At 48.4% G+C, this 24,484-nt stretch overlaps 1 protein-coding gene across 1 annotated transcript in view; it reads right to left on the bottom strand.

The window, feature by feature from the left end:
- Positions 1 to 24,484, bottom strand: part of INSR (insulin receptor) — a 204,414-nt gene that overhangs the window by 44,251 nt on the left and 135,679 nt on the right. The window contains 10 exon segments of the mRNA XM_017880002.1: positions 2,523 to 2,534; positions 4,160 to 4,190; positions 10,150 to 10,223; positions 10,226 to 10,264; positions 10,267 to 10,281; positions 14,567 to 14,817; positions 16,686 to 16,812; positions 19,359 to 19,573; positions 21,126 to 21,270; positions 23,107 to 23,255. Of these exon segments, the coding sequence (XP_017735491.1) occupies positions 2,523 to 2,534; positions 4,160 to 4,190; positions 10,150 to 10,223; positions 10,226 to 10,264; positions 10,267 to 10,281; positions 14,567 to 14,817; positions 16,686 to 16,812; positions 19,359 to 19,573; positions 21,126 to 21,270; positions 23,107 to 23,255 (1,058 nt within the window).

The following is a 24,484-nucleotide window of genomic DNA, read 5'->3' as shown; positions in this document are numbered from 1 at the left end:
CATATCCCACACACATCCACCACACAACCCACCACACACATCCACACACACCACATACACCACACACACCCACCACACACACACCACACACCATGCACACTACACACACACCACACATGCACCAACACATCACACACCACACACTACACACACACACCACACACGCATCACACACCACACACCCCCCACAAACCCCACACACCACACCACACACCACACACATCCACACACACCACACATACACCACACACATCCACACACACCCACCACACACACACACATCACACACACCACACACCCACCACACCACACACACATCACACACACCACACACACCACATGCCACACACCACACACCCCCCACACACACCCACCACACACACACCACACACACACCACACATACACCACACACACCACACACACACCACACATACACCACACACACCACACACACCACACACCACGCACACTACACACACACCACACATGCACCAACACACCACACACCACACATGCATCACACACACCACACACACACCACACACCACACACACACCACACACCACACACACCACTCACACACCACACAAATCACACACACACCACACAAATCACACCACACACATCCACACCACACACCCCACACGACACACACCCATGCCACACACCACACAAATCTCACACCACACACGACACACCCACACCACACACCACACACACCACACAAATTACACACACCACATACACCACACAAATCACACACACACCACACACCACACACAAATCACACACACACCACACACCCATGCCACACACACACACCACACAAATCACACACACACCACACAAATCTCACACACACGACAAACACCCAGGCCACACACCACAAACACACCACACCCCCCCCCACACACACATACAGTGAAGAGGGATCACCTTCTCAGAGAGGCCGAGCTGAGACACAGCCTAGATTCAAGTTCCGCTTTGGAAAAAAGCCAGACACTATGGTTCACGCCTGTGGTCCCAGCTAACTTGGGCGGCTGAGGTGAGAGGATTGCTTGAGCCCAGGAGGCCGAGGCTGCAGTGAGCTGCGATTGCGCCCCTACACTTCAGCCTGGGTGACTGAGTAGAACCCAGTCTCAAAGATTAAAAATATAGCCGAACACAGTGGCTCACACTTGTAATCCTGGCACTTTCGGAGACTGAGGTGTGAGGATCACTTGAGCCCAGGAGTTCAAGACCAGCCTGGGCAATGTGGTGAAACCCTGTCTCTACTAAAAATAAAGTAAAATAACCAATAACAGGCCGGGCAGATCACACCTGTAATCCCAGCACTTTGGGAGGCCGAGGGAGGCAGACCACCTGACGTCAGGAGTTCGAGACCAGCCTGGTCAATGTGGTAAAACCCCGTCTCTACCAAAAATACAAAAATTAGCCAGGTGTAGTGGTGCATGCCTGTAATCCCAGCTACTCAGGAGGACAAGGCAGGAGAATCGCTTGAACCTGGGAGGTGGAGGTTGCAGTGAGCCGAGATGGCGCCACTGCACTCCAGCCTGGGTGACAGAACCAGACTCCATCTCAAAAAAATAAATACATAACATATCTGTATCTAGAGTATCTGAGAAGGGCATGTCAACATGTTTTATTATGTTAATGCATAAGTAATTGCAGCTTTTGCCATTAAAGGTAATGGCAAAAAAACCACAATTACTTTTGCACCAACCTAATAGAAACTGACAGGCGCGGTGGCTCACTCCTGTAATCCCAGCACTTTGGGAGGCTGAGGCAGGCGGATCACTTGAAGTCAGGAGGTCCATCCTAGCCAACATGGCGAAACCCCGTCTCTACTCAAAATACAAAAGTTAGCCGGGTGTGGTGGCAGGTGCCTATAATCCCAGCTACTCAGGAGGCTGAAGCAGGAGAATCGTTTGAACCCGGGAGGCAGAGGTTGCAGTGAGCCAAGATCGCACCACTGCATGGCAGCCTGGGTGACAGAGCGAGACTCTGTCTCAAAAAAAAGCAACAACTGGCCGGGCGCGGTGGCTCATGCCTATAATCCCAGCACTTTGGGAGGCCCACGGGGGTGGATCACAAGGTCAGGAGATCGAGACCATCCTGGCTAACAGGTGAAATCCTGTCTCTACTAAAACAAACAAACAAACAAACAAAAAATTAGCTGGGTGTGGTGGCGGGCGCCTGTAGTCCCAGCTACTCGGGAGGCTGAGGCAGGAGAATGGCGTGAACCCTGGAGGCGGAGCTTGCAGTGAGCCGAGATCGCGCCACTGCACTCCAGCCTAGGCGACGAGAGAGACTCCATCTCAAAAAAGAAAAAAAAAAAAAGCAACGACTGCCAGACGCCATAATCACAGGACTGAAGATTATAAGGTAACCAGACAATGCCTGTGTCTTTACAATCTACAATAAACTAGTAAATACACAGTCACGGGTCAGATGTTGGGGTAAAAGGACAGAGGGTGTCTGGGGGTGCCATTTTCATGGAGGGATCTCAAAGAAAGTCACCGCTGAGACATCCTGAATTCAGCAAAGGAAAGCACCATCCACATATTGTGGTGTAAAGCAATTCAGACATAGCAGAAACCCAGTGGAAAGGCCCCAGGACAGGAATTTTCTTGGCATATTAAAAAAAAAGTCTGGCCAGGTGTGGTGGCTCACTCCTGTAATCCCAGCACTTTGGGAGGCCGAGGCGGGGGGATCACTTGAGCCCAGGAGTTCAATATGAGGTTGGCCAACATCATGATACCCCATCTCTACCAAAAAATACAAAAATTAGCCAGGCATGGTGGTGTGTGCCTGCAATTCCGGCTACTCAGGAGGCTGAGGTAGGAGGATTGCTTGAGCCTGGGAAGTCGAGGCTGCAGTGAGCTGAGATGGGGTCACTGCACTCCAGCCTGGGCAACAGAGTGAAATCACATTGAAGAAGAAGAAAGAGAAGAAGGAGAAGGAGAAGGAGCCAGGTCACAGCTGCATGAATGAATGAATGAATCAATCAATCAATCAATTAATCAACCACACAAATAAGATGGGAGGGCAGAGTAGAATTCCATATGCAATTCTTTTTTTTTTTTTTTTTTCTTTGAGACAGCCTTGCTCTGTCACCCAGACTGGAGTGCAGTGGTGCGATCTTGGCTCGGTGCAGCCTCCACCTCCTGGATTCAAGCCATTCTCCTGCCTCAGCCTCCCAAGTAGCTGGGACTACAGGCGCGTGCCATCACGCCCGGCTAATTTTTTGTATTTTTAGTACAGAAGGGTTTCGTCATATTGGCCAGGCTGTTCTGGAACTCCCGACCTCATGTGATCAGCCCGCCTCGGCCTCCCAAAGTGCTGGGATTACAGGCCCGAGTCACCACACTGGGCATCCACATGGAATTCTCAGGGGTCCAGAAAACTGACTTGATCAGTATATGGTTCTCACCCAGGGGGCGATTTTCTCTCCCACTAGGGACATTGGGCAACATCTGGAGATATTTTTGGGTGTCAGGACCTGGCTGCAGCATCCTCCTGGAGCATGGAATGGGTGGAGACCAGGGATGCTGCTCAGTACCCTGAAATGCCCAGGACAGCCCCACCCCAGAGAATGATCCAACACCAGATATCAAAAATACAAGGTAGAGAAACCCTGACCTAAAGGCATGAGAGGAGACAGAGGAAGGAATCTGTCAAATACGCACAGAAAGGGAATTTAAAAATTAATAAATGAAGAACACCAGTAGTTTATAAAGGTAGCAGTCCTAAAAATACAATACTATTTCTCTCTTTTTTCCTCTTCTTCTTTTTTTTGAGATGGGATCTTGCTCTGTCACCCAGGCTGTAGTGCGGTGGCGCAATCTTGGCTCACTGCAACCTCTGCCTACCGGGTTCACGCGATTCTCCTGTCTCAGCTCTCCTGGGTAACTGGGATTACAGGCATGCACCACCACGCCTGGCTAATTTTTTTTTGTATTTTTATTAGAGATGGTGTTTCGCCATGTTGGCCAGGCTGGTCTCGAACTCCTGACCGCAGGTGATCCACCTGCCTTGGCCTCCCAAAGTGCTGGGATTACAGGCGTGAGCCACTATGCCTGGCCAATTTTTTTTTTTTTTTTTTTTCTTTCTGGTAGAGACGGAGTTTTGTCATGTTTGCCAGGCTGATCTCAAACTCCTGAGCTCAAACAATCTGCCCGCCTCGGCCTCCCAAAGTGCTGGGATTACAGGCATGAGGCACCGCACCCAGCCTACAATACTTAAGTACCGCAGCTGGTCATGTCTTAACCCCTGAAGTCAAATTCCAGGGTTCTTGTGACCCATGGTGCAAGCACAGTTACGCCTCTGGTTCAGCCACTAATATGGACGGACACAGCTCTTTACAAGCAAAATCTGCAACAGTTCCTGGAGAGTCACCTCCCCTGCTGCCACCTTGCTTGGTGCCTGGTGACTGCTGAGCAAAGGAAATTCCATCGTTCTCTCCTCCCCTTAATGCCTCCAGGATAGACAATAAGCTCTAAATCGTGTATCAAGTACCTTCCTGTGAATGGTGAGTATCGACTCGGACACCCAAGTATTTATACAGCTTTAAAAGCCTCCAAGAGACTGGAAAATACTTCTTATGTTTATAAATAGACATAGAATAACCTGCCTGGGTTAACTCTGATGGGAGCTAGTTACAGCAATACAGATGGAAAAAAAAAAAATGTAGAACTGCCTGAATAAGGGAAGCTCCTGGTATTATTATTATAATTATTATTATTATTATTATTTGGAGAGGAAAGGATATTTGTTCAGGCACAGATATCATTCCTGACACCTGCTACCTCTTCCTAATATCCACTGCAGGAAACCTGGTACACTGTGGTTTTTCTGAGATTAGAAAAATGAAGCACAATGGGCCGGGCATGGTGGCTCACGCTTGTAATCCCAGCACTTTGGGAGGCCGAGGCAATCACGAGGTCAGGAGATCGAGACCATCCTGGCTAACACGGTGAAACCTCGTTTCTACCAAAAAATACAAAAAATTAGCCGGGCGTGGTGGCGGGCGCCTGTAGGGCCCAGCTACTCGGGAGGCTGAGGTGGGAGAATGGCGTGAACCCAGGAGGCGGAGCTTGCAGTGGGCCAAGATTGTGCCACTGCACTCCAGCCTGGGCGACAGAGCGAGACCCCGTCTCAAAAAAAAAGAAAAGAAAAAAAGAAAAATTAAGCATAATGAAGTCTCTAGCGTCATCAGATTCATAAAGACATAAAGGAGGATGGTGGGTGCTGGGGCTGGGGGAAGGAGAAGGGGAGTGAGTGTTTCATGGGGACAGTTTCAGTTTGGGAAGTTGAGAAAGTTCTGGAGATGATGGTGGTGATGGTTGCACAACCACGGCAACGCACTTGATGCAGCGAAACTGTGCCCTTAAACACAGTTACAATAAATTGTATGCGATGTCTATTTTATGATAACAGCACATACACTAGTGATATTAACAGGAAGGGTTTGTAAGCTTATTTGTGTGTGTGTGTATTAAATTGTGGAAAAATAAATGTCACATAAAATTTACCAATTTACCATCTCAATCTTTTTCTTTGTTTGTTTGTTTTTTAAGATGGAGTCTCATTCTGTTGCCAGGCTGGAGTGCAATGGCGCGATCTCACCTCACTGCAAGTTCCACCTCCCGGGTTCACGCCATTCTCCCGCCTCAGCCTCCCGAGTAGCTGGGACTACAGGCACCCGTCACCACACCTGGCTAATTTTTTGTATTTTTAGTAGAGATAAGGTTTCACCATGTTAACCAGGATGGTCTCAATCTCCTGACCTCGTGATCCGCCCGCCTTGGCCTCCCAAAGTGCTGGGATTATAGGCGTGAGCCACTGCGCCCGGCCGCTAATTTCTGTATTTTTAGTAGAGACGGGATTTCACCATGTTGCCCAGGTTGGTCTCGAACTCCTGGCCTCAAAGTGATCCACTCACTTTGGCCTCCCAATGTGCTGGGACTACAGGCGTGAGCCACTGTGCCCGGTAAATCTCAACCATTTTAGGTGCACAGTTCTGTGGTATTAAGTGCATTCACAGTGTTGTGCAATCATCACCACCATCATCTCCGGAACTTTCTCATCTTCCCAAACTGAAACTCTGTCCCCAACCCGTCCCCTCCCCAGTCCCTGACACTCCCCATTCTACTTTTTGTCTCTATGAATCTGAGGACTCTAGGGACCTCCTAGGAGTGAAATCACACAGAATTTGTCCTTAGTGAGTTTCCTTTTAATGATATTAACTTTGCGACAATTACAAATAAAACCATGTTTAAACGGTCCCTTGGTAATTAGATTTAGACTTTCGGAATTTAAAAAAAAAAAGAAAGAAAGAAAGCTTTGAGTGACACTGCTGGTGGCAGCTCTCACGGGTGGTTCTGGTTACTTGAATGCAGGGCCAACAGCTTAGAGCGGAGCTGATGACTGGACTCACCCCGGAGTTATATAAAGCATCGAAGGAGATAAATCACGTTTGCAACCCTTGGTTCAGGCGGGGATGATGTCACACACACACATATAGCATATGAGCTTAGAGCTGGGACAGCTCCCAGAGATCATCTGTTCCCCCGCCCCTTCTCCCAAAAAGGAGGCAGACGGTGACTTGCTTGGGAATGTGGCCAAAGTCCTTCAGTAGGTCAGGGCTGGAGGCAAGAGCAAATGTTGAGCTCCTGGCCTCAGCCACACCTCACTCGCCAGCGGCCCCCTGGCCTTCTCCTCCAGGGTCGTGGACTAAGGATATCACTAACAGAAAATATCTCAAGAAAAAGACAGCAAGACACACAAGGAAACCGAAACTAAAGAGAGAAATGGGCCCAGCGCAGCAGCTCATGCCTGTAATACTAGCACTTTGGGAGGCTGAGGCAGGAGGATCGCTTGTGGTCAGGAGTTCGAGACCAGCCTGGGCAACATATCAAGATCCCCACCTCTAAAACATTATTATTATTATTATTCTGATATATTTTTTCTCAGATGGAGTTTCACTTTTGTTGCCGAGGCTGGAGTGCAGTGGTACGATCTCAGCTCACTGCAACCTCTGCCTTCCAGGCTCAAGCAATTCTCCTGCCTCAGCCTCCTGAGTAGCTGGGATTACAGGTACATGCCACCATGCCCGGCTAAATTTTGTATTTTGAGTAGAAATGGGGTTTTGCCATGTTGGCCAGACTGGTCTCGAACTCCTGACCCCTGGTGGTCCGCCTGCCTCAGCCTCCCAAAGTGCTGGGATTACAGGTATGAGTCACTGCGTCCGGCCTAAAAAATTATTTTAAACAATTAGCCAGGTGTAGTGTCTCAGGCCTATAGTTCTGAGTAGTCCAGCTACTCAGGAGGCTGAGGTGGGAAGATCGTTTGAGCCCAGGAGTTCGAGGCTGCAGTGAGCTATGATTGTGCCACTGTACTCCAGCCTGGACAACAGAATGAGACCCCATCTTAGAAAAAGAAAAAAGTGACAGATCCTTCTCCAGTTTGATGGGTTTTTAAAAAACCCAATGTTAAAATAATTTTAGGGCCGGGCGCTGTGGCTCACGCCTGTAATTCCAGCACTTTGGGAGGCTGAGGCGGGTGGATCATTTGAGGTCAGGCGTTCAAGACCACCCTGGCCAACATGATGAAACCCTGTCTCTACTAAAAACAAAAAAATTAGCCGGTGTAGTGGCAGCACCTGTAATCCCAGCTATTCAGGAAGCTGAGGCACAAGAATCGCTTGAACCCGGCAGGTGGAGGTTGCTGTGAGCTGAGATCAAGCCACTGCACTCCAGCCTGGGTGACAGAGTAAGACTCCATCTCAAAAAATAATTAATAATAATAATAATTTTAAACTAATGTATACATGCTAGTTTGAGACTTCAAATATTAATCCATTTTCCTTCAGATGGATGGCGGTCCATTAAGTAAACAAGATTAGGACTGAAAATTTGTCATTAAGTTGTATAATAAAATTATTTATGCAATTATTTATAAGTTATATTTATAAATATAATTTTTATAAAATAAAATGATTGCACAACATTGTGAATGCATTTAATGTCATTTATATTTTTTTATTTTGTATATATTTTTTTTATAGAGACAGGGTCTTGCTCTGTCACCCAGGCTGGAGTGCAGTAGAATAATCACAACTCACTGCAGACTCGAACTCCTGGCCTCAAGAGATCCTCCCACCTGGACCTCCTGAGTAACTGGGACTAAAGGTGTACACCACCATTGTTTAAAAATTTTTGTAGAGATGGGATCTTGCTATGTTGCTCAGGCTGGTCTCAAAGTCCTGGCCTCCAGTGATCCACCCACCTTGGCCTCCCAGTGTGCTGGGATTACAGGCATGAGCGCCAAGCCTGGTGGACATTTTTAATTGACAGTGTGGGGTGGGGGATATGAGATAATCGATTTTTGCTGCCTTCGATCCTTACAACTAAGGGATCTCAGTGGGGCCAAAATCCTTCCCTGACTTTGTCAATAACCATTAGTGGGTTTCTAGCTTTGCACGGAAGCCTTGTGTGGGTTAACACAGCTGCATCCCCATCAGTGTGAGGAGGGATGAAGAGGACAAGGAAGATAGGGAGGGAGAATGAAGGAGAGGGAAATGGAGAAAATTGCAGAGGGAAATGGTACCAAGACATGGGGAAAATCTGGTTTTGACACAAATCTTCAGAGTGTGTGCTTGTGTTACGATGTTTAAAAATGTGTATGTAGGCCGGACACTGTGGTTCACGCCTGTAATCCCTGCACTTTGGGAGGCCAAGGCGGACGGATCACAAGGTCAGGAGATCGAGACCATCCTGGCTAACATGGTGAAACCCCGTCTCTACTACAAATACAAATTATTGCCGGGCGCTGGTGGAGGCCGCTGTAGTTCCCAGCTACTCGGGAGGCTGAGGCAGGAGAATGGTGGAACACCGGGAGACGGAGTTTGCAGTGGAGCCAAGATCACACCACTGCACTCCGTCTGGGAGACACAGCGCACGCGAGACTCGTTCTCAAAAAAAAAAAAAAAAAAAAAAAAAGATGTATATAATGAGCCATAGTGGCTCAAGCCTATAATCCCACGCACTTTGGGAGGCTGAGGGGGTGAATTGGATTGAAGCAGGAGTTTGAGACAGCTGGGCAATATAGGAGACTCCATCTTACAAAAAGAAGTTTAAAACTTAGCCAGGGCTGGGCGGCAGTGGCTCATGTCTGTAATCCCAAGCACTTTGGGAGGCCAAGGGGGGTGATCATTTGAGGTCAGGAGTTCAAGACCAGCCTGGCCAACATGGTAAAAACCATCTCTAACTAAAAAGCAAAATTAGCGGGTGTGGGTGGCAGGCGGCTGTAGTACAGCTACCAGGAGCCTGAGCAGGAGAATCAACTTGTGCTGGGAGGTGCAAGTTGCATGAGCCGAGATTGGTACCACTGCAACTCTGTCCTGGTGACCAGAGTGAGACCTGTTCCAAAAAAAAAACATTACCTAGGCATGCTGTGCACACATGTGGACAACTGTGGTATCCAGGTCTCATGAGGCTGAGGCGGAGGATTGCTTGAGCTGGGAGGTAGAGGTCAGTGAGCAGAGATCATGCCACTTGCACTCCAGCCTGGGTGACAGAGTAAGACCTGTCTCAAAAAAAAAAGAAAAAAAAAAAAAAAGGCCAGGTGTGGTGATCCACGCCTTGTAATCCCAGCATTTGGGAGGCGGGCGGGTGATCCACCTGCAGTCACCTGAGGTCAGGAGTTTGAGACAGCTGACCAACATGGAGAAAACCCCGTCTTCTACTAAAATACAAAATTAGCTGGGCAGTAGGTGGTGCGTGGCCTGTAATCCCAAGCTACTTGGGAGGCTGAAGCAGCGAGAATCGCTTGAATGGGAGGCGGAGGTTGCGATGAGCCAAGACCGCGCCATTGCACTCCAGCCTGGCAACAACAGTGAACTCCATCTCAAAAGTAATAAATTAAAAGTAATAAATAAATGATATAAAACACGTATGTATGTTTTCGTAATGAGATAGAACGAGGAGTGTGTGTGGTGTGGCTCCGACACTGAGACCGGAAGGGATGGCTGCTTCCCTAGAGGTGAAGCAAAGTGGGCATGCAGTTAGCACATGGGCAAACCCGCACCGATCGCACAGCTGCCGCGCCGTCACCTTTGAGGGGCAATATCCAGTAGAACGCTCACTGTCTTCCGCTGCCTCTCCCAGAAAACAGGTAGTGGGTTGAATGTTGCCGTTGGGGTCGAGGGGGGTTTCCATTCAAAATAATCTGGGATGATGAGTTAGATACTGAGATTGGTGCAGGGGCACGGAGGGGTCTGCAAAGAGAAAGGAATGGTAACATCATGAGAAAGAGTTGTGCACAAAAAGCTGGTGGGCGGATGTGGGGAGACATTAAGACACTCATGAGACATCATCCCAACACTATTGGGGCGACGCACAGGTGGGGCGATCACGAGGTCAGGAGATGCGAGACCATCGCTGGCCACATGGTGAAAACTCGGTGTCTATTAAAAGTTAAAAAAAAAAAATTAGCCAGGCGTGGGGTGCACCGCCTGTAGCCCAGTACCTCGGGAGGGGCTGAGGCAGGAAGAATGGCTTGAACCGGGAGGTGGAGGTTGCAGCGAGGCCGAGATTGTGCCACTGCACTCCAACCTCGCGACAGAGTAAGACTCTGTCTCAAAAAAAAAAAAAAAAAAAGAGCCATCATAAGGATGTTTGCTGCAGTGTTTTTGTTATGTTTTTTGTTTTGTTTTCTTTTGTTTGTATTGTTTTGTTTTTGTTTGTTTCGGTTTTGGTTTTGGTTTTTTGTTTGTTTTGTTTTGTTTTGTTTGAGACAGAGTCTTTGCTCTGTGACCCAGGTTGGAGTGCAGTGGCGTGATCTTGGCTCATTGCAACCTCCACCTCCCAGGTTCAAGCCATTCTCCTGCCTCAGCCTCCTCAGTAGCTGGGATTACAGGCGCCCGCCACCATGCCTGGCTAATTTTTGTAGTTTTGGTAGAGGTGGGGTTTTGGCATGTTAGCCAGGCTGGTCTCGAACTCCCGACCTCAGGTGATCCGCCTGCTTTGGCCTCCCAAAGTGCTGGGATTACAGGTGTGAGCCACTGTGTCCGGCCGCCGCAGTGTTCTTTAACATCGGAGAAAACTGGAGACATACAGGGAATCCTCATCCAATCAGGGCACGGGATACCAAGCAGTAGCCCTTTCACATCCCAGATTATGTGAGCATTCATTTATCCATTTCTGCAACAAACACTAACGCTCTCTGACTACGAGCTAAACTCTCTCTGTTCTGGGCAATGGGCAGATGCTGCTGGGGAAAGAGAGGATAGTGGGAAGAGACAAATAAACTCACATTTTTCCGATTAACATCTGTCCTCAATAGAACCCAGTCATGGGGCAGACTTGAAGCCACTGGATGGTGTCGATGACCTGGCATTCAGTCTACAAAACCTTCCCCTCAAGAATGGAGGCGGCTGACAGAGTGGCTCATACCTGTAATCCCAGCACTTTGGGAGGCTGAGGCGGGAGGATTGCTTGAGCTCAGGAGTTTGAGACCAGCCTGGGTCACATAGCAAGACCCTGTCTCTACTAAAAATCATAAAAATCAGCCAGGCATGAGGAAGCACGCCTGTGGTCCCAGCTAGTTGGGATCTGAGATGGGAGGATCGCTGGAACTCAGGAGGCTGATGCTGCAGTGAGCTGTGATCGCATGACTGCACTCCAGCCTGGGCGACAGAACAAGATCCTTTCTCAAAGAAAGAAAGAAAGAAAAAAAAAAACCAACCAAACAAACAAAACCCAAAAAACCCAAAGTAACAGAGGTGGGTGAGGGAGCTGGGGGTGGGGAGGGAGTCCAAACACCTGGGAGCTAGAAGTTTCTGAAAACTGTAAGTCTTTTGGTATCACTAAAAGATATAGGATGAGAGGGGATTAACTGAAGAAGATAGGGTGATTTATAAAGTTTGAGTTCGAGGCCGGGCATGGTGGCTCATGCCTGTAATCCCAGCACTTCAGGTGGCCGAATCACCTGAATCACCTGAGATCAGGAGTTCGAGACCACACCTGGCCAACATGGTGAAACTCTGTCTCTACTAAAAAAATAAAAATTAGCTGGACATGGTGGTGGGCGCCTGTAATCTCAGCTTCCTGGGAGGCTGAGGCAGGAGAATCTTGAACCCGGGAGGCGGAGGTTGCAGTGAGCCGAGAACGTGCCATTGAACTCCAGCCTGGGAGACAAGAGCGAAACTCCGTTAAAAAAAAAAAAAAGGGCCGGGCACGGTGGCTCATGCCTGTAATCCCAGCACTTTGGGAGGCCGAGGCGGGCGGATCATGTGGTTGGGAGATCGAGACCACAGTGAAATCCTGTCTCGACTAAAAATACAAAAACTTAGCCGGGCGTGGTGGTGGGCACCTGTAGTCCCAGCTACTCGGGAGGCTGAGGCAGGAGAATGGTGTGAACCCGGGAGGTGGAGCTTGCAGTGAGCCGAGATTGCGCCACTGCACTCCAGCCTGGGTAACAGAGCGAGACTCTGTCTAAAAAAAAAAGCTGATTTTGAGCCTATAGGACGGGCTTTCTCATCCTCAGCACTATCGGCTTTTGGGGCTGGATAATTCTTTGTCATGATGGAGGGTGCATCCTGTGTGTTGCAGGACATGAAACAGCCTCTCTGGCTTCCACCCACGAAATGCCAGTGGTTTCATCTCCACAGCTGTGACAACCAAAAACGTCTCCAGACATTGACTGGCAACTGTTCCCTGGAAGAGCAGTTAACCCCATTTGGGAACTACTGCTGTAAGAGAAGCACTTAGGTTTTACAAAAATATACTTAGGCTGGGCCCAGTGGCTCACGCCTGTAATCCCAGCACTTTGGGAGGCCAAGGTGGGCGGATCATTTGAGGTCAGGAGTTCCAGAGCAGCCTGGCCAACATGGTGAAGCCCTGTCTCTATTAAAAATACAAAAATGGCTGGGCGTGATGTCTCACGCCTGTAATCCCAGCACTTTGGGAGGCCAAGGCGGGCAGATCACCTGAGGTCGGGAGTTTGAGACCAGCCTGACCAACATGGAGAAAGCTTGTCTCTACAAAAAAAAATAATAATACAAAATTAGCCAAGCGTGGTGGCGCATGCCTGTAATTCCAGCTACTCGGGACACTGAGGCAGGAGAATTGCTTGAACCCAGGAGGTGGAGGTCGCAGTGAGCTGAGATAGCACCATTGCACTCTAACCTGGGCAACAAGAGCGAAACTCCATCTCAAAAACAAAACAAAACAAAACAAAAAAAGCTGGCATGGTGGCTCATGCCTGTAATACCACCAAGGTGGGCGGATTGCAGGTCAAGAGATCGAAACCATCCTGCTCAACATGGTGAAACCCGTCTCTACTAAAAATAAAAAAACTAGCTGGCCATGGGTGGCACGCCTGGTAGTTGCAGCTACTTGGGAGGCTGAAGCAGGAGAATCATTTGAACCGGGATGGGGAGGTTGCAGTGAGCTGAGATTCCACCACTGCACTCCAGCCTGGGCAACAGAGTGAGACTCTGTCTCAAAAAAACAAAACAAAACAAAAATTAGCCAAGTATGGGGGTGCACACCTGTAATCCCAGCGACTTGGGAGGCTGAGGCAGGAGCATCACTTGAACCCGGGAGGTGGAGGTTGCAGTGAGTCCAGATGGCGCCACTGCACTCCAGCCTGGGTGACAGAGTGAGACTCCATCTCAAACAAACAAACAAAACATAATTAAATTGCTATGAAATACCCCAGGTCAAAACAACAACAACAAAAAAAAACAAAACAAAAAGAAGTAACAAGTTGGAAGAGGGAAAAGACATCGAGATGAAACAAAAATGACCAAAGGTTGAAGCTGGGAGGCGGCTGCCTGTGGGGTTGTTCTTTCTATGCTGTGAATATTTGAAAATTTTTCATAATAGGATGAAAAATATAAATATTCCCATCAAGTGGCTTGTTGTTACTGCCTCATCTGAAACTATAAACCTCAATACTCAGTTCCTTTAAAAGCCAATAACTGACTGGGCGAGGTGGCTCACACTTCTAATCCCAGGACTTTAGGAGGCCAAGGCAGGAGGATCACTTGAGGCCAGGGGTTCAAGACCAGCCTGGGTAACAAAGCAATGTTCTATCTCCACAAAAAAATACACAGATTAGCTGGCTGTGGTGGTGCATGCCTACAGTCCCAGTTACTCAGGAGGCTGAGATGGGAGAATTACTTGCACCTGGGAGGCAGAGGTTGCAGCGAGCCGAGATTGTGCTGTTGCACTCCAGTCCAGGTGACGAAGCCAGACTTTGTCTCAAAAAAAAAAAAAATAGCCACACATAGTGGTATACTCTGATAATTCCTTCTACTTAGGAGGCTGAGGCAGAAGGATTGCTTGAGCCTGGGAGTTTGAGGCTGCAGTGAGCCATGAACACGCCACTGCACTGCACTCCAGCCTGGGTGACAAAGTAAGATCCTGTCTCAAAAAAAAAAAAAAAAAAAGCCAATAACCGTATCAAGGAATATTTTATACAACCTCGCTGCATCAGCCTGTTAAAAGCCAGAGGTCTGAATCACAGACAAATTCACATTCCCAAGACACACTCACTGGTAGCATCTGTCTGGACATAAATGATGTCACTCTTGGCCCCGTAGGTCCGGCGTTCATCCGAAAAGGTGACCAGGGTCTTCACAAAGATGGCATACTGGGTCCAGGGCTTGAGACCCCGCATTAGCCATCCTGGGTGGTTCTGTGATTTGGGGTCGTTGGACCTCAGGGGCGGGTCAATGTCTACCACCGTCCAACTGTTGGAACCACACGCATCCTGCCCGTCAAACTCCGTCACATTCTGGTAAGGGCTTTCAAGACAAAACAGCAGAAGGCGGTTACCTTTATAAAACTGTCACATTACGGCCGGGCGCGGTGGCTCAAGCCTGTAATCCCAGCACTTTGGGAGGCCGAGGCGGGCGGATCACGAGGTCAGGAGATCGAGACCATCCTGGCTAACACGGTGAAACCCCGTCTCTACTAAAAAATACAAAAAACTAGCCAGGCGGGGTGGCGGGCGCCTGTAGTCCCAGCTATGCTGGAGGCTGAGGCAGGAGAATGGCATAAACCCAGGAGGCAGAGCTTGCAGTGAGCTGAGATCCGGCCACTGCACCCAGTCTGGGCGACAGAGCGAGACTCCATCTCAAAAAAAAAAAAAAAAAAGACCGTCACATTGAGCACCGTGCAGATGAGGCCTGGGAAGTTACATCCTGTAGGGTCACATCTTACTCACCCAACAATCTTATGCTGCAAGAAAAAATAACTTGGGAACAGCCGAAGAGAAAGGAACCGCCAACCCTGACATCTCAATGCAAAAACACAGCTTGGGCATCCCTTATTCAAAATACTTGGGATTTGGCCAGGCATGGTAGCTCACACCTGTAATCCTAGCACTTTGGGAGGCTGAGGTGGGTGGATCATTTGAGGCCAGGAGTTCGAGACCAGCCTGGCCAACATGGTGAAACCTCATCTCTACTAAAAATACAAAAATTAGCAAGGCATGGTGGTGGGCACCTGTAATCCCAGTTGCTCTGGAGGCTGAGGCAAGGGAATCGCTTGAACTCGGGAGCAGAGGTTGCAATGAACCGAGATCGCACCACTGCACTTCAGCCTGGGTGACAGAGCGAGACTCTGTCTAAAAATGAATAAATAAATAAATAAATGATTGGGACCAGAAGTGTTTTGGATTTTGGATATTTTTGGGTTTTGAAATATTTGCATTTTACTAGTTAATTTGCATAGTACCAGTTCAGCATCTCGAATCTAAAAATCTGAAATCTGAAATGCTCCAATGAGCTTTTCCGTTGAGCATCAGGTCGGCCCTCAAAAAGCTTTGGATTTTGGAGCATTACAGATTTCAGATTTTCAGATTAGGGATACTCAACCTGTAGTAATAGTAATAGCAGGAATTTCCTCGCAAGTTATTGATAAGATTAGACTGTGTATAAGTTCTCAGCAAGGCACAAGGTCAATCTTGGGGGCTAGAACTATTATTAATATTACTACTGGCCAGGTGTGGCGGCTCATGCCTGTGATCCCAGCACTTTGGGAGGCCAAGGTGGGCGGATCACCTGAGGTCAGGAGTTTGAGACCAGCCTGGCCAACATGGCAAAACACATCTGTACCAAAAATACACCAATTAGCTGGGTGTGATGGTGCATGCCTGTAATCCCAGCTACTCAAGAGACTGAGGCAGGAGAATTGCTTGAACCCGGGAGGCAGAGGTTGCAGTAAGCCAAGATCGTGCCACTGCACTGCAGCCTGGGCAACAGAGCGAGACTCCATCTCAAAAAAAAAAAAAAAAAAAGTTGGGGAAAAAAATGAAAAATAGATAAGCAATACATTTGATAACATCCGCTCAGTAGACTGAGTTCCTGACTACAAAGGATGTCTGATGAGACATACACAGGCCAGGCAAAATGGAATACTGCCCTAGGAAACTGGCCAGTCCGGCCTTCTACGAAAGCTGCCTGCTTCCATTTTCGGCATTTGATAAAAGCAGACAGTATTGACTTTGCATACCATTGACCGGTGAGATTGTAAAAAGGAACCTAAGGTATTTATTCCAGGAGGAGGAGGGAGATAGAGAGGAACCCGAGGGGGGCACATTGGGGCACAAACGAGGCAAGCACAGAGCCAGCCGGCCCTCGCCTCTGCAAGGTCTATCTCTTCCACTTACGCCTCTTTGTAGAACAGCATGAACCCCAGGAGGTCTCGGAAGTCGGGGGGCCAGTACGGCTCCCATCTCAGCAAGATCTTATCGAAAGATGTCCGAATGTAAGAAAATTTAAGTAACTCATTTTCACCTGGAAAAGTTAAAACAAAAGGCAAAAACAAGCTATTTCAGTGTAGTCTCAGACCAAAGCCTGGGACCCCCACACTTCCTGGAGGGACTGTGAGAAGGGAGAGGTTGGGCTGCTATTTCCCCTAAGGGTCTCCTCCCCACGTGCCTGGCTGAGTATGAATGGGGGGAGATTCAAAGGCAAGAAACGGTTTTGCAACTTGGCCGCTCACGCTCACGTAAGCCAATGACTTGACTCAGCCAGACACTCAACTGAATAAGGACGATCTGTGCCCGCGCGAGGACAACTGGCCAACAGGTATTGGAGGAAGGGATTTCCAAGGATAATGTTTGTCCTGACACAATGTTGTCTCACACATGGACTTCTAAGACTGACCTGGAAGGAGGTGCAACGCCAGTGCAAATAAACCCATGCCAAGTGATTTTAGAGAGCCTGCAGACCATTAGACATTGGAGAGACGCATCTAAGTAATTCTCTCTACCTAGAAGGCAAACCCTCTCCTAAACCTCACCCCAACCTCATTCTCTCTTCTTGTAATTTTTTTTTTTTTTTTTTTTTTTTTTTTTTTGAGACAGTCTTGCTCTGTTGCCAAGGCTGGAGTACAGTGGCACGATATCTGCTCACTATAACCTCCGCCTACCAGGTTTAAGCAATTCTCATGCCTCAACCTCTCAAGTAGCTGGGATTACGGGCACCCACCACCACGCCCAGCTAGTTTTTGTTTATTTTTTTAGTAGAGATGGGGTTTCACCACATTGGCCAGGCTGCTCTCGAACTCCTGACCTCGAGTGATCTGCCCGCCTCGGCCTCCCAAAGGGTTGGGATTACAGGCGTGAGCCACCATGCCCGGCCCTTGCACTACATTTTGACATAAGTAGCTAACTCCCCATGGAGGTGTCACAGAAGCCCCTGGCAGCTCACTGCTCAGAATCTGTCAGGGAAGTGCAGTCAGCAGGCAGCCTGCAGCTGCACGATCCGCTACAGCATTCCAGCCAAGACCTGATTCTCCCTGGACAACCCCCACCTGTGACTGAGCTTGGTGGATGCCTGGCTGTTCCATTGCAATGCAGAACTTCCCTGCAGACAACTGTGGCCTTGAGCTCTTTCTGGGTTTGGACAAGACTCAGGGATACACCACTGTCTGAGGTTCTCCCAGCCCTATCCTCCTTCCTTCCTGCTCTCTGTTCACAGAGGTCAGATCCACGCTATTGTCAAAAAGCTCTTCATGGCTGGGCGTGGTGGCTCACACCTGTAATCCCAGCACTTTGGGAGGCCGAGGTGGGAGGATCACATGAGGTCAGGATTCAAGACCACCCTGGCCAACACGGCAAAACCCTGTCTCTACTAAAAATACAAAAAAAAATTAGCCGGGCATGGTGGCATGTGCCTCTAGTCCCAGCTACTCTGGAGGCTGAGGCGAGAGAATTACTTGAATCCAGGAGGAGGAGGTTGCAGTGAGCCAAGATCGCACCACTGCACTCCAGCCTGGGTGACAGAGCAAGACTCTGTCTCAAAAAAAAAAAAAAAAAGGAAGCTCTTCCTCTCTTTCATATTTCATGGGTATTACCCTCTCTATACATTTTCTGCACTCCTAAACTTCAATTTGGCAGTCACTTCCCAGGACATGCAGACTGACATAGGTATTTTACTCAACTCTGAACTCTTCAGCATCAGCCTGATACACGTATAAGATGTCATTCATTCATCCATCATTCATTCATCCATTCATTCATTCATCCATCATTCATTCATCCATTCATTCATTCATCCATCATTCATTCATCCATCATTCATTCATCCATTCATTCAGTGCTTGTATGACCTCACCCCGTATCAGGTACTATATTGCATGCAGTAAGCATAGCGATAATATTAATAAATGTGCAGAGTCTGCCCTCAGTAAGAAAGCCTATCACACAATGGGTTGTTAAGAGGGAAATAACACCCCCGGGGGGCCACTGTGATGGATGAGAGAGGACAGCCACATTATCTGGTTTGTGGACCACTTACAGCAGGGGTCCCCAGCCCCTGGGCTACAGACCAGTACTGCTCCATGGCCTGTTAGGAACAGGGCTGTACAGCAGGAGGTGAGTGGTGGGCGAGCCAGTGAAGCTTCCTCTGTATTTACAGTCACTCCCCATCGCTCGCATGACCACCTGAGCTCTGCCTCCTGTCAGATCAGCGGCAGCATTAGATTCTCATAGGAGCATGAACCCCATTGTGAACTGTGCACATGAGGGATCCAGACTGCACACTCCTTATGAAAATCTAAAGCCTGATGATCTGCCACTGTCTTCCCATCACTCCCAGCTGGGACCATCTAGTTGCAGGAACATAAGCTCAGGGCTCCCATGGATTCTACCTGATGGTGAGTTGTCCAATTCTTTCATTATACATTACAATGTAACAATAATAGGAATAAGGTGCACCATAAATGTAATGCACTTGAATCATGCCGAAACCATCCCCACCCCCCACCAATCCGTGGAAGAACCGTCTTCCACTAAACCGGGCCCTGGTGCCAAAAAGGTTGGGGACCAGTGACTTACAGGATGCCTGGTCCCCATTGGTCTTCAGGGCAATGTCATTTCTCTCCTGGCGCCCCTTGGTTCCTGAAACTTCTTCCATCTTGTGGATTTCTGACAAGCAGAGTTTGGGGTTATAGTGGAAGAAGAGTTTCCCCTGAGTGATGGTGAGGTTGTGTTTGCTCCAATCCCAGAGCTGCCTTAGGTTCTGGTTGTCCAAGGCATAGAAGGAGTAGTTCCTATGGAAATAACACACACATCTAGTCATGCAACAGCTGGTCTTCTACAGCTCCAAGATGGTATGGCCATGCCTGGAGTTGATCTTGTTCGGTGCTATATCCCTAATCCTCTCCACTTGCTTGGCACATACTCAACATATATTTGTCGAATGGGGATAACAGGGGAAGCTGAGGAAGTTTTCATGGCCAGGAAGGAGGCTCAGTTCAGTCTTGAAGGGGGGTGGTGAGTCTGTGATGGACTGAGGAATAGGTTTTGCAGAAACCAATTTCTGCAAACAGGGGAAATACTGATGACTCAGAGGCACCCAAGCTGAGCTCAGGGAAGAGCAAAGTAGCCTGTTTTGGCCAGCAGGTGACAGGAAATAGCTGGAGTTGCAATGGACCAGACCCTCTAGTATACTGCATGCCAGATCAAGACCAAGAATGTGTGACCGTCCTTAATAAGCAGAAAGGAGCCACTGAAGGTTTTTGTTTGTTTGTTTGTTTTTTAAATTGAGACGGAGTCTCACTCTGTTGCCCAGAGACTACATTGTCTGCTGGAGTGCACTCCAGCAGACAATATAGTCTAAATTATATTGTTTAGACCTCCTTCTCGAATCACTTACCAGCTCATGTTGATTAACATGTCCTTTTGTCCCTTTCCCCATTGGCTGTCTGTTCTACAGATGTGAGGCCGGGGCTGAGGCAGCCATCTTGTGACCATGAGGAGCACAAAGATGGAAAGAACCTGGGTCTTCCACAGACCTCCTGCCTATGAGTCAATCTTGATCTGTGTGAAACACAGCTAGTCTGAGTTTCTGCTATTTTACTAACAGAGTTTCTAGGACCTCAAGGAGAAGGCTGGAATATATTGGAATACACTGAGATGGAGCCCATCCCAGAAATTAGGATGGACAACTGGGACTAAGAAGAAATGTCCATTTTATGCATGTTAAACTCTACTTACAATGTAGCCCAAACAGCCGGATGCCCTATTTAGCAAAAATTCCAGCCTGTGCCCTTGGAAGATGGGCACCAAGGTTGGGCTGCTCCCACTTTTGTTTCTCAAGAATGACTATAAAACAGCTTTTACAATTTTTGGCTGGATGGACCTCTAGGCACATTCCAAGTTCTTTTCTCCGGACGTTTTGCCACATAACTTTTATTTGTTTTTTTAAAAAAATCCTTAAGTTTTTCTTCTTCTTTTCTTTTCTTCTTTTTTTTTTTTTGTGGACGGAGTCTCACTCTGTCACCCAGGCTGGAGTGCAGTGGTGTGATCTTGGCTCACTGCAACCTCTGTCTCCCAGGTTCAAGCTATTCTCCTGCCTCAGCCTTCCAAGTAGCCGGGATTACAGGTGTGCACCACCACACCTGGCTAATTTTTGTACTTTTAGTAGAGATGGGGTTTCACCATGTTGGCCAGGCTGGTCTTGAACTCCTGGCCTCAAGTGATCCACCCGCATCAGCCTCCCAAAGTGATGGGATTACAGGCATCAGCCACCGCGCCTGGCCAAAAAAATCCTTAAGTTTTTCTAATGCCTGAACTTCCTAGTTAGCATTCAGGCCCACGTACCCGATTTCCAAGGTCTCTCCTCGAATCAGACGTAACTTCCGGAAGAAGGAAAGTGACACCAGAGCGTAGGATCGGCGGATTTTTAGATACCCTGAAATTTCTTCAATGAGGCCGAGGTTGGCTTCTAGCTCAGCTGCCAGATTATCTAAGGAAATGAGAGAATATTCAGTGGGTTTCTATAGAAATATTTCAATCTTCTCATGATTCTCCACGGTGAGAAGATAACCCTCAGGCTGTAAATGATTGGACACACCCAGCTTAAAACTCATCATGCTGGCCAGGCGCGGTGGCTCACATCTGTAATCCCAGCACTTTGGGAGGCCGAGGTGGGCGGATCACCTGAGGTCAAGAGTTCGAGACCAGCCTGACCAACATGGAGAAACCCCGTCTCTACTAAAAATACAAAAAAAAAATTAGCCAGGTGTGGTGGCACATGCCTGTAATCCCAGTTACTCGGGAGGCTGAGGCAGGAGAACTGCTTGAACCCGGGAGGCGGAGGTTGTGGTGAGCCGAGATCGCACCATTGCACTCCAGCCTGGGCAACAAGAGCGAAACTCTGTCTCAAAAAAAACAAAAAACAAAACAAAACAAACAAACAAACAAACAAACAAAACCTCATCATGCTTAGAACACAATCTGTAGTTCTTAGCATTCCTTAAATGGGTCAAGCATACTTCTGCCCCAGGACCTTGGCACTGGCTGCCTCTGTTGCTCAGAATATTATTTCCACCATATATCTGCTTGGCTTGTTCCACCATCATCTCAAACCCTCTTTTCCCACACCAGAGACTTCTCTAAAATAGCAACCCCAGGCTAGGTGCTGGTGGCTCATGCCTGTAATCCCAGCACCTTGGGAGGGTGAGGCAGGTGGATCACTTGAGGTCAGGAGTTCAAGACCAGCCTGGCCAACATGGTGAAACCCTGTCTCTACTAAAACTACAAAAAAAAAAAAAAAAAAAAAAGCAATCCCTTTTATTCTCTATTTCAGAGGTTGACCAATGACAGCCCACTGGCCAAATTCCACCTGTTTTGTAAAATAAAGTTTTATTGGAACAAAGCCATGCCCAATAGCTGACATGGGTCTATGGCTGTATTCATATTACAACAGTAGAGCTGAGTGGTTATGACAGACATTGCCCGGCCTGTAGGGCTGAATATATTCATGACAGAGCCCTTTATAGGGAAAAGCTGCCCATTTCCATTCCACCTATTACCCTGCTGCACTTCCCTTCACAGCACAGGCCACCACCTGAACTTAAAATATCTGTTGATTTACTTATGTGCAAAAATCCAGCAGGATAAGGACTTGACCTTACTCACTGTGAGTATTCAATACATGTTTACTAAAGAAATAAGCAAAGGAATGCCTTTTTGCCTGACATGGTATTTCTTTTCTTTCCTTTTCTTTTTTTTTTGAAATGGAGTCTTGGTCTATGGCCCAGGCTGGAGTGCAGTGTTGCGATCTCAGCTCACTGCAACCTCTGCCTCCCAGGTTCAAGTGACTCTCCTGCCTCAGCCTCCCGAGAAGCTGGGACTACAGGCATGTGCCACCATGCCCGGCTAATTTTTGTATTTTTAGCAGAGATGGGGTTTCCCCATGTTGGCTGGTCTCAAACTCCTGACCTCAAGTGATACGCCCACCTCAGCCTCCCAAAGTGCTGGGGTTACAGGCGTGAGCCACCGCGCCTGGTCTTCTTTTTTTTTTTTTTTTTTGAGATGGAGTCTCACTCTGTCACCCAGGCTGGAGTGCAGTGGTGCAATCTCAGCTCATTGCAACCTCCACTTGCTGAGTTCAAGCAATTCTCCTGCCTCAACCTCCTGTGTAGCTGGGATTACAGGTATGTGCCACCACACCTGGCAAAGTTTTTTGCATTTTTAGTAGAGATGGGGTTTCTCCATGTTTCTCTGAGCTGTGAGCGGGGAAGAAAATGGACATGGAGCCCAGCAGGCACCCCCGATGCCCCCCCCAGAGAGCACTCACTGCCTCCTCGAATGTTGATGATCAGACTCCCGTTGATGACAGTGCATCCTCGGAGCTCCTGGGCAGACGTCACCGAGTCGATGGTCTTCTCGCCTTCTAGGAGGTGGCATACCTTGGGACAGGGGCCCAGGCACGGGGTGCACAGCAAGCTAAGACAGAGCAGAGAGAGAGAGGGATAAGGGTGTTCAAAGTCCCTCAGACATCTCTGGCATCTTTCTGCCTGATATGCTATTTCTTTGTATGTGCGTGTGACAGAGTCTTGCTCTGTTGCCCAAGCTGGAGTGCAGTGGTGCGATCTCAGCTCACTGCAACCTCTGCCTCCTGGGTTCAAGAGATTCTCCTGCCTCAGCCTCCACAGTAGCTGGGATTACAGGTGCCCACAACCACGCCCAGCTAATTTTCGTATTTTTGAGTAGAGACGGGGTTTCACCATGTTGACCAGGCTGGTCTCCAACTCCTGACCTCAAGTGATCCACTTGCCTCAGCCTCCCAAAGTGCTGGGATTACAGGTGTGAGCCACTGCACCTGGCCCTTTCTGCCTGAGATGATATTTCTGAAAACACAGTCTGCCGATCTACCATAGGGCATATTGCTTGATTGTTAAAATTGTAGATTCTGGAGCCAGGCGTGGTGGCTCCCGCCTGTCATCTCTGCACTTTGAGAGGCCAAGGAGGGAGTGTTGCTTGAGCCTGGGAGTTCGAGATCAGCCTGGGAAGACAGCGTACCATGCAGGGTCTCAAGTGATGGCATGAGTCCGTCATGCGACGGCAAGGTCTTCTGACCTCAGCATTGTTCACATCTGGGGCCAAGTAACTCTCCACTGCAGTGGTGGGGGTGGTATCCTGTGCATTGGACGATATTAGGCAGCATCCCTAGGCTCCACTCACGAGATGCCAGTAGCATCCCTCCCATAAGTTGTGGCAATTAAAAATGTCCTCCAGGCCAGGCGCAGTGGCTCACGCCTGTAATCCCAGCACTTTGGGAGCCTGGCCAACATGGTGAAACCTTGTCTCTACTAAAAATACAAAAATTAGCCAGGCGTAGTGGTGCCCACCTGCAATCCCAACTACTCGGGAGGCTGAGGCAGGAGAATCACTTGAACCCAGGAGGCGGTGGCTGCAGTGAGCCATGATCGTGCCACTTTACTCCAGTCTGGGTGACAGAGTAAGACTCTGTCTCAAAAAAAAAAAAAAAAAAAGTAGCACCTTCCTCCTTTCTCTGTTCCTCCAGTCGTGTAAGATGTGCCTGCCTCCCCTTCACTTTCCCCCATGATTGTAAGTTTCCTAAGGCCTCCCCAGAAGCAGAAGCCGCTATGCTTCCTGTACAGCCTGCAGGGCCATGAGCCAATTAAATCTCTTTTCTTTATAAATTACCCAGT

Source organism: Rhinopithecus bieti, unplaced genomic scaffold (genome assembly GCF_001698545.2).
Source record: "Rhinopithecus bieti isolate Rb0 unplaced genomic scaffold, ASM169854v2 scaffold_10589, whole genome shotgun sequence".
In the NCBI taxonomy this organism is placed as follows: domain Eukaryota; kingdom Metazoa; phylum Chordata; class Mammalia; order Primates; family Cercopithecidae; genus Rhinopithecus; species Rhinopithecus bieti.
This window is presented reverse-complemented; position numbering and strand designations above follow the sequence as displayed.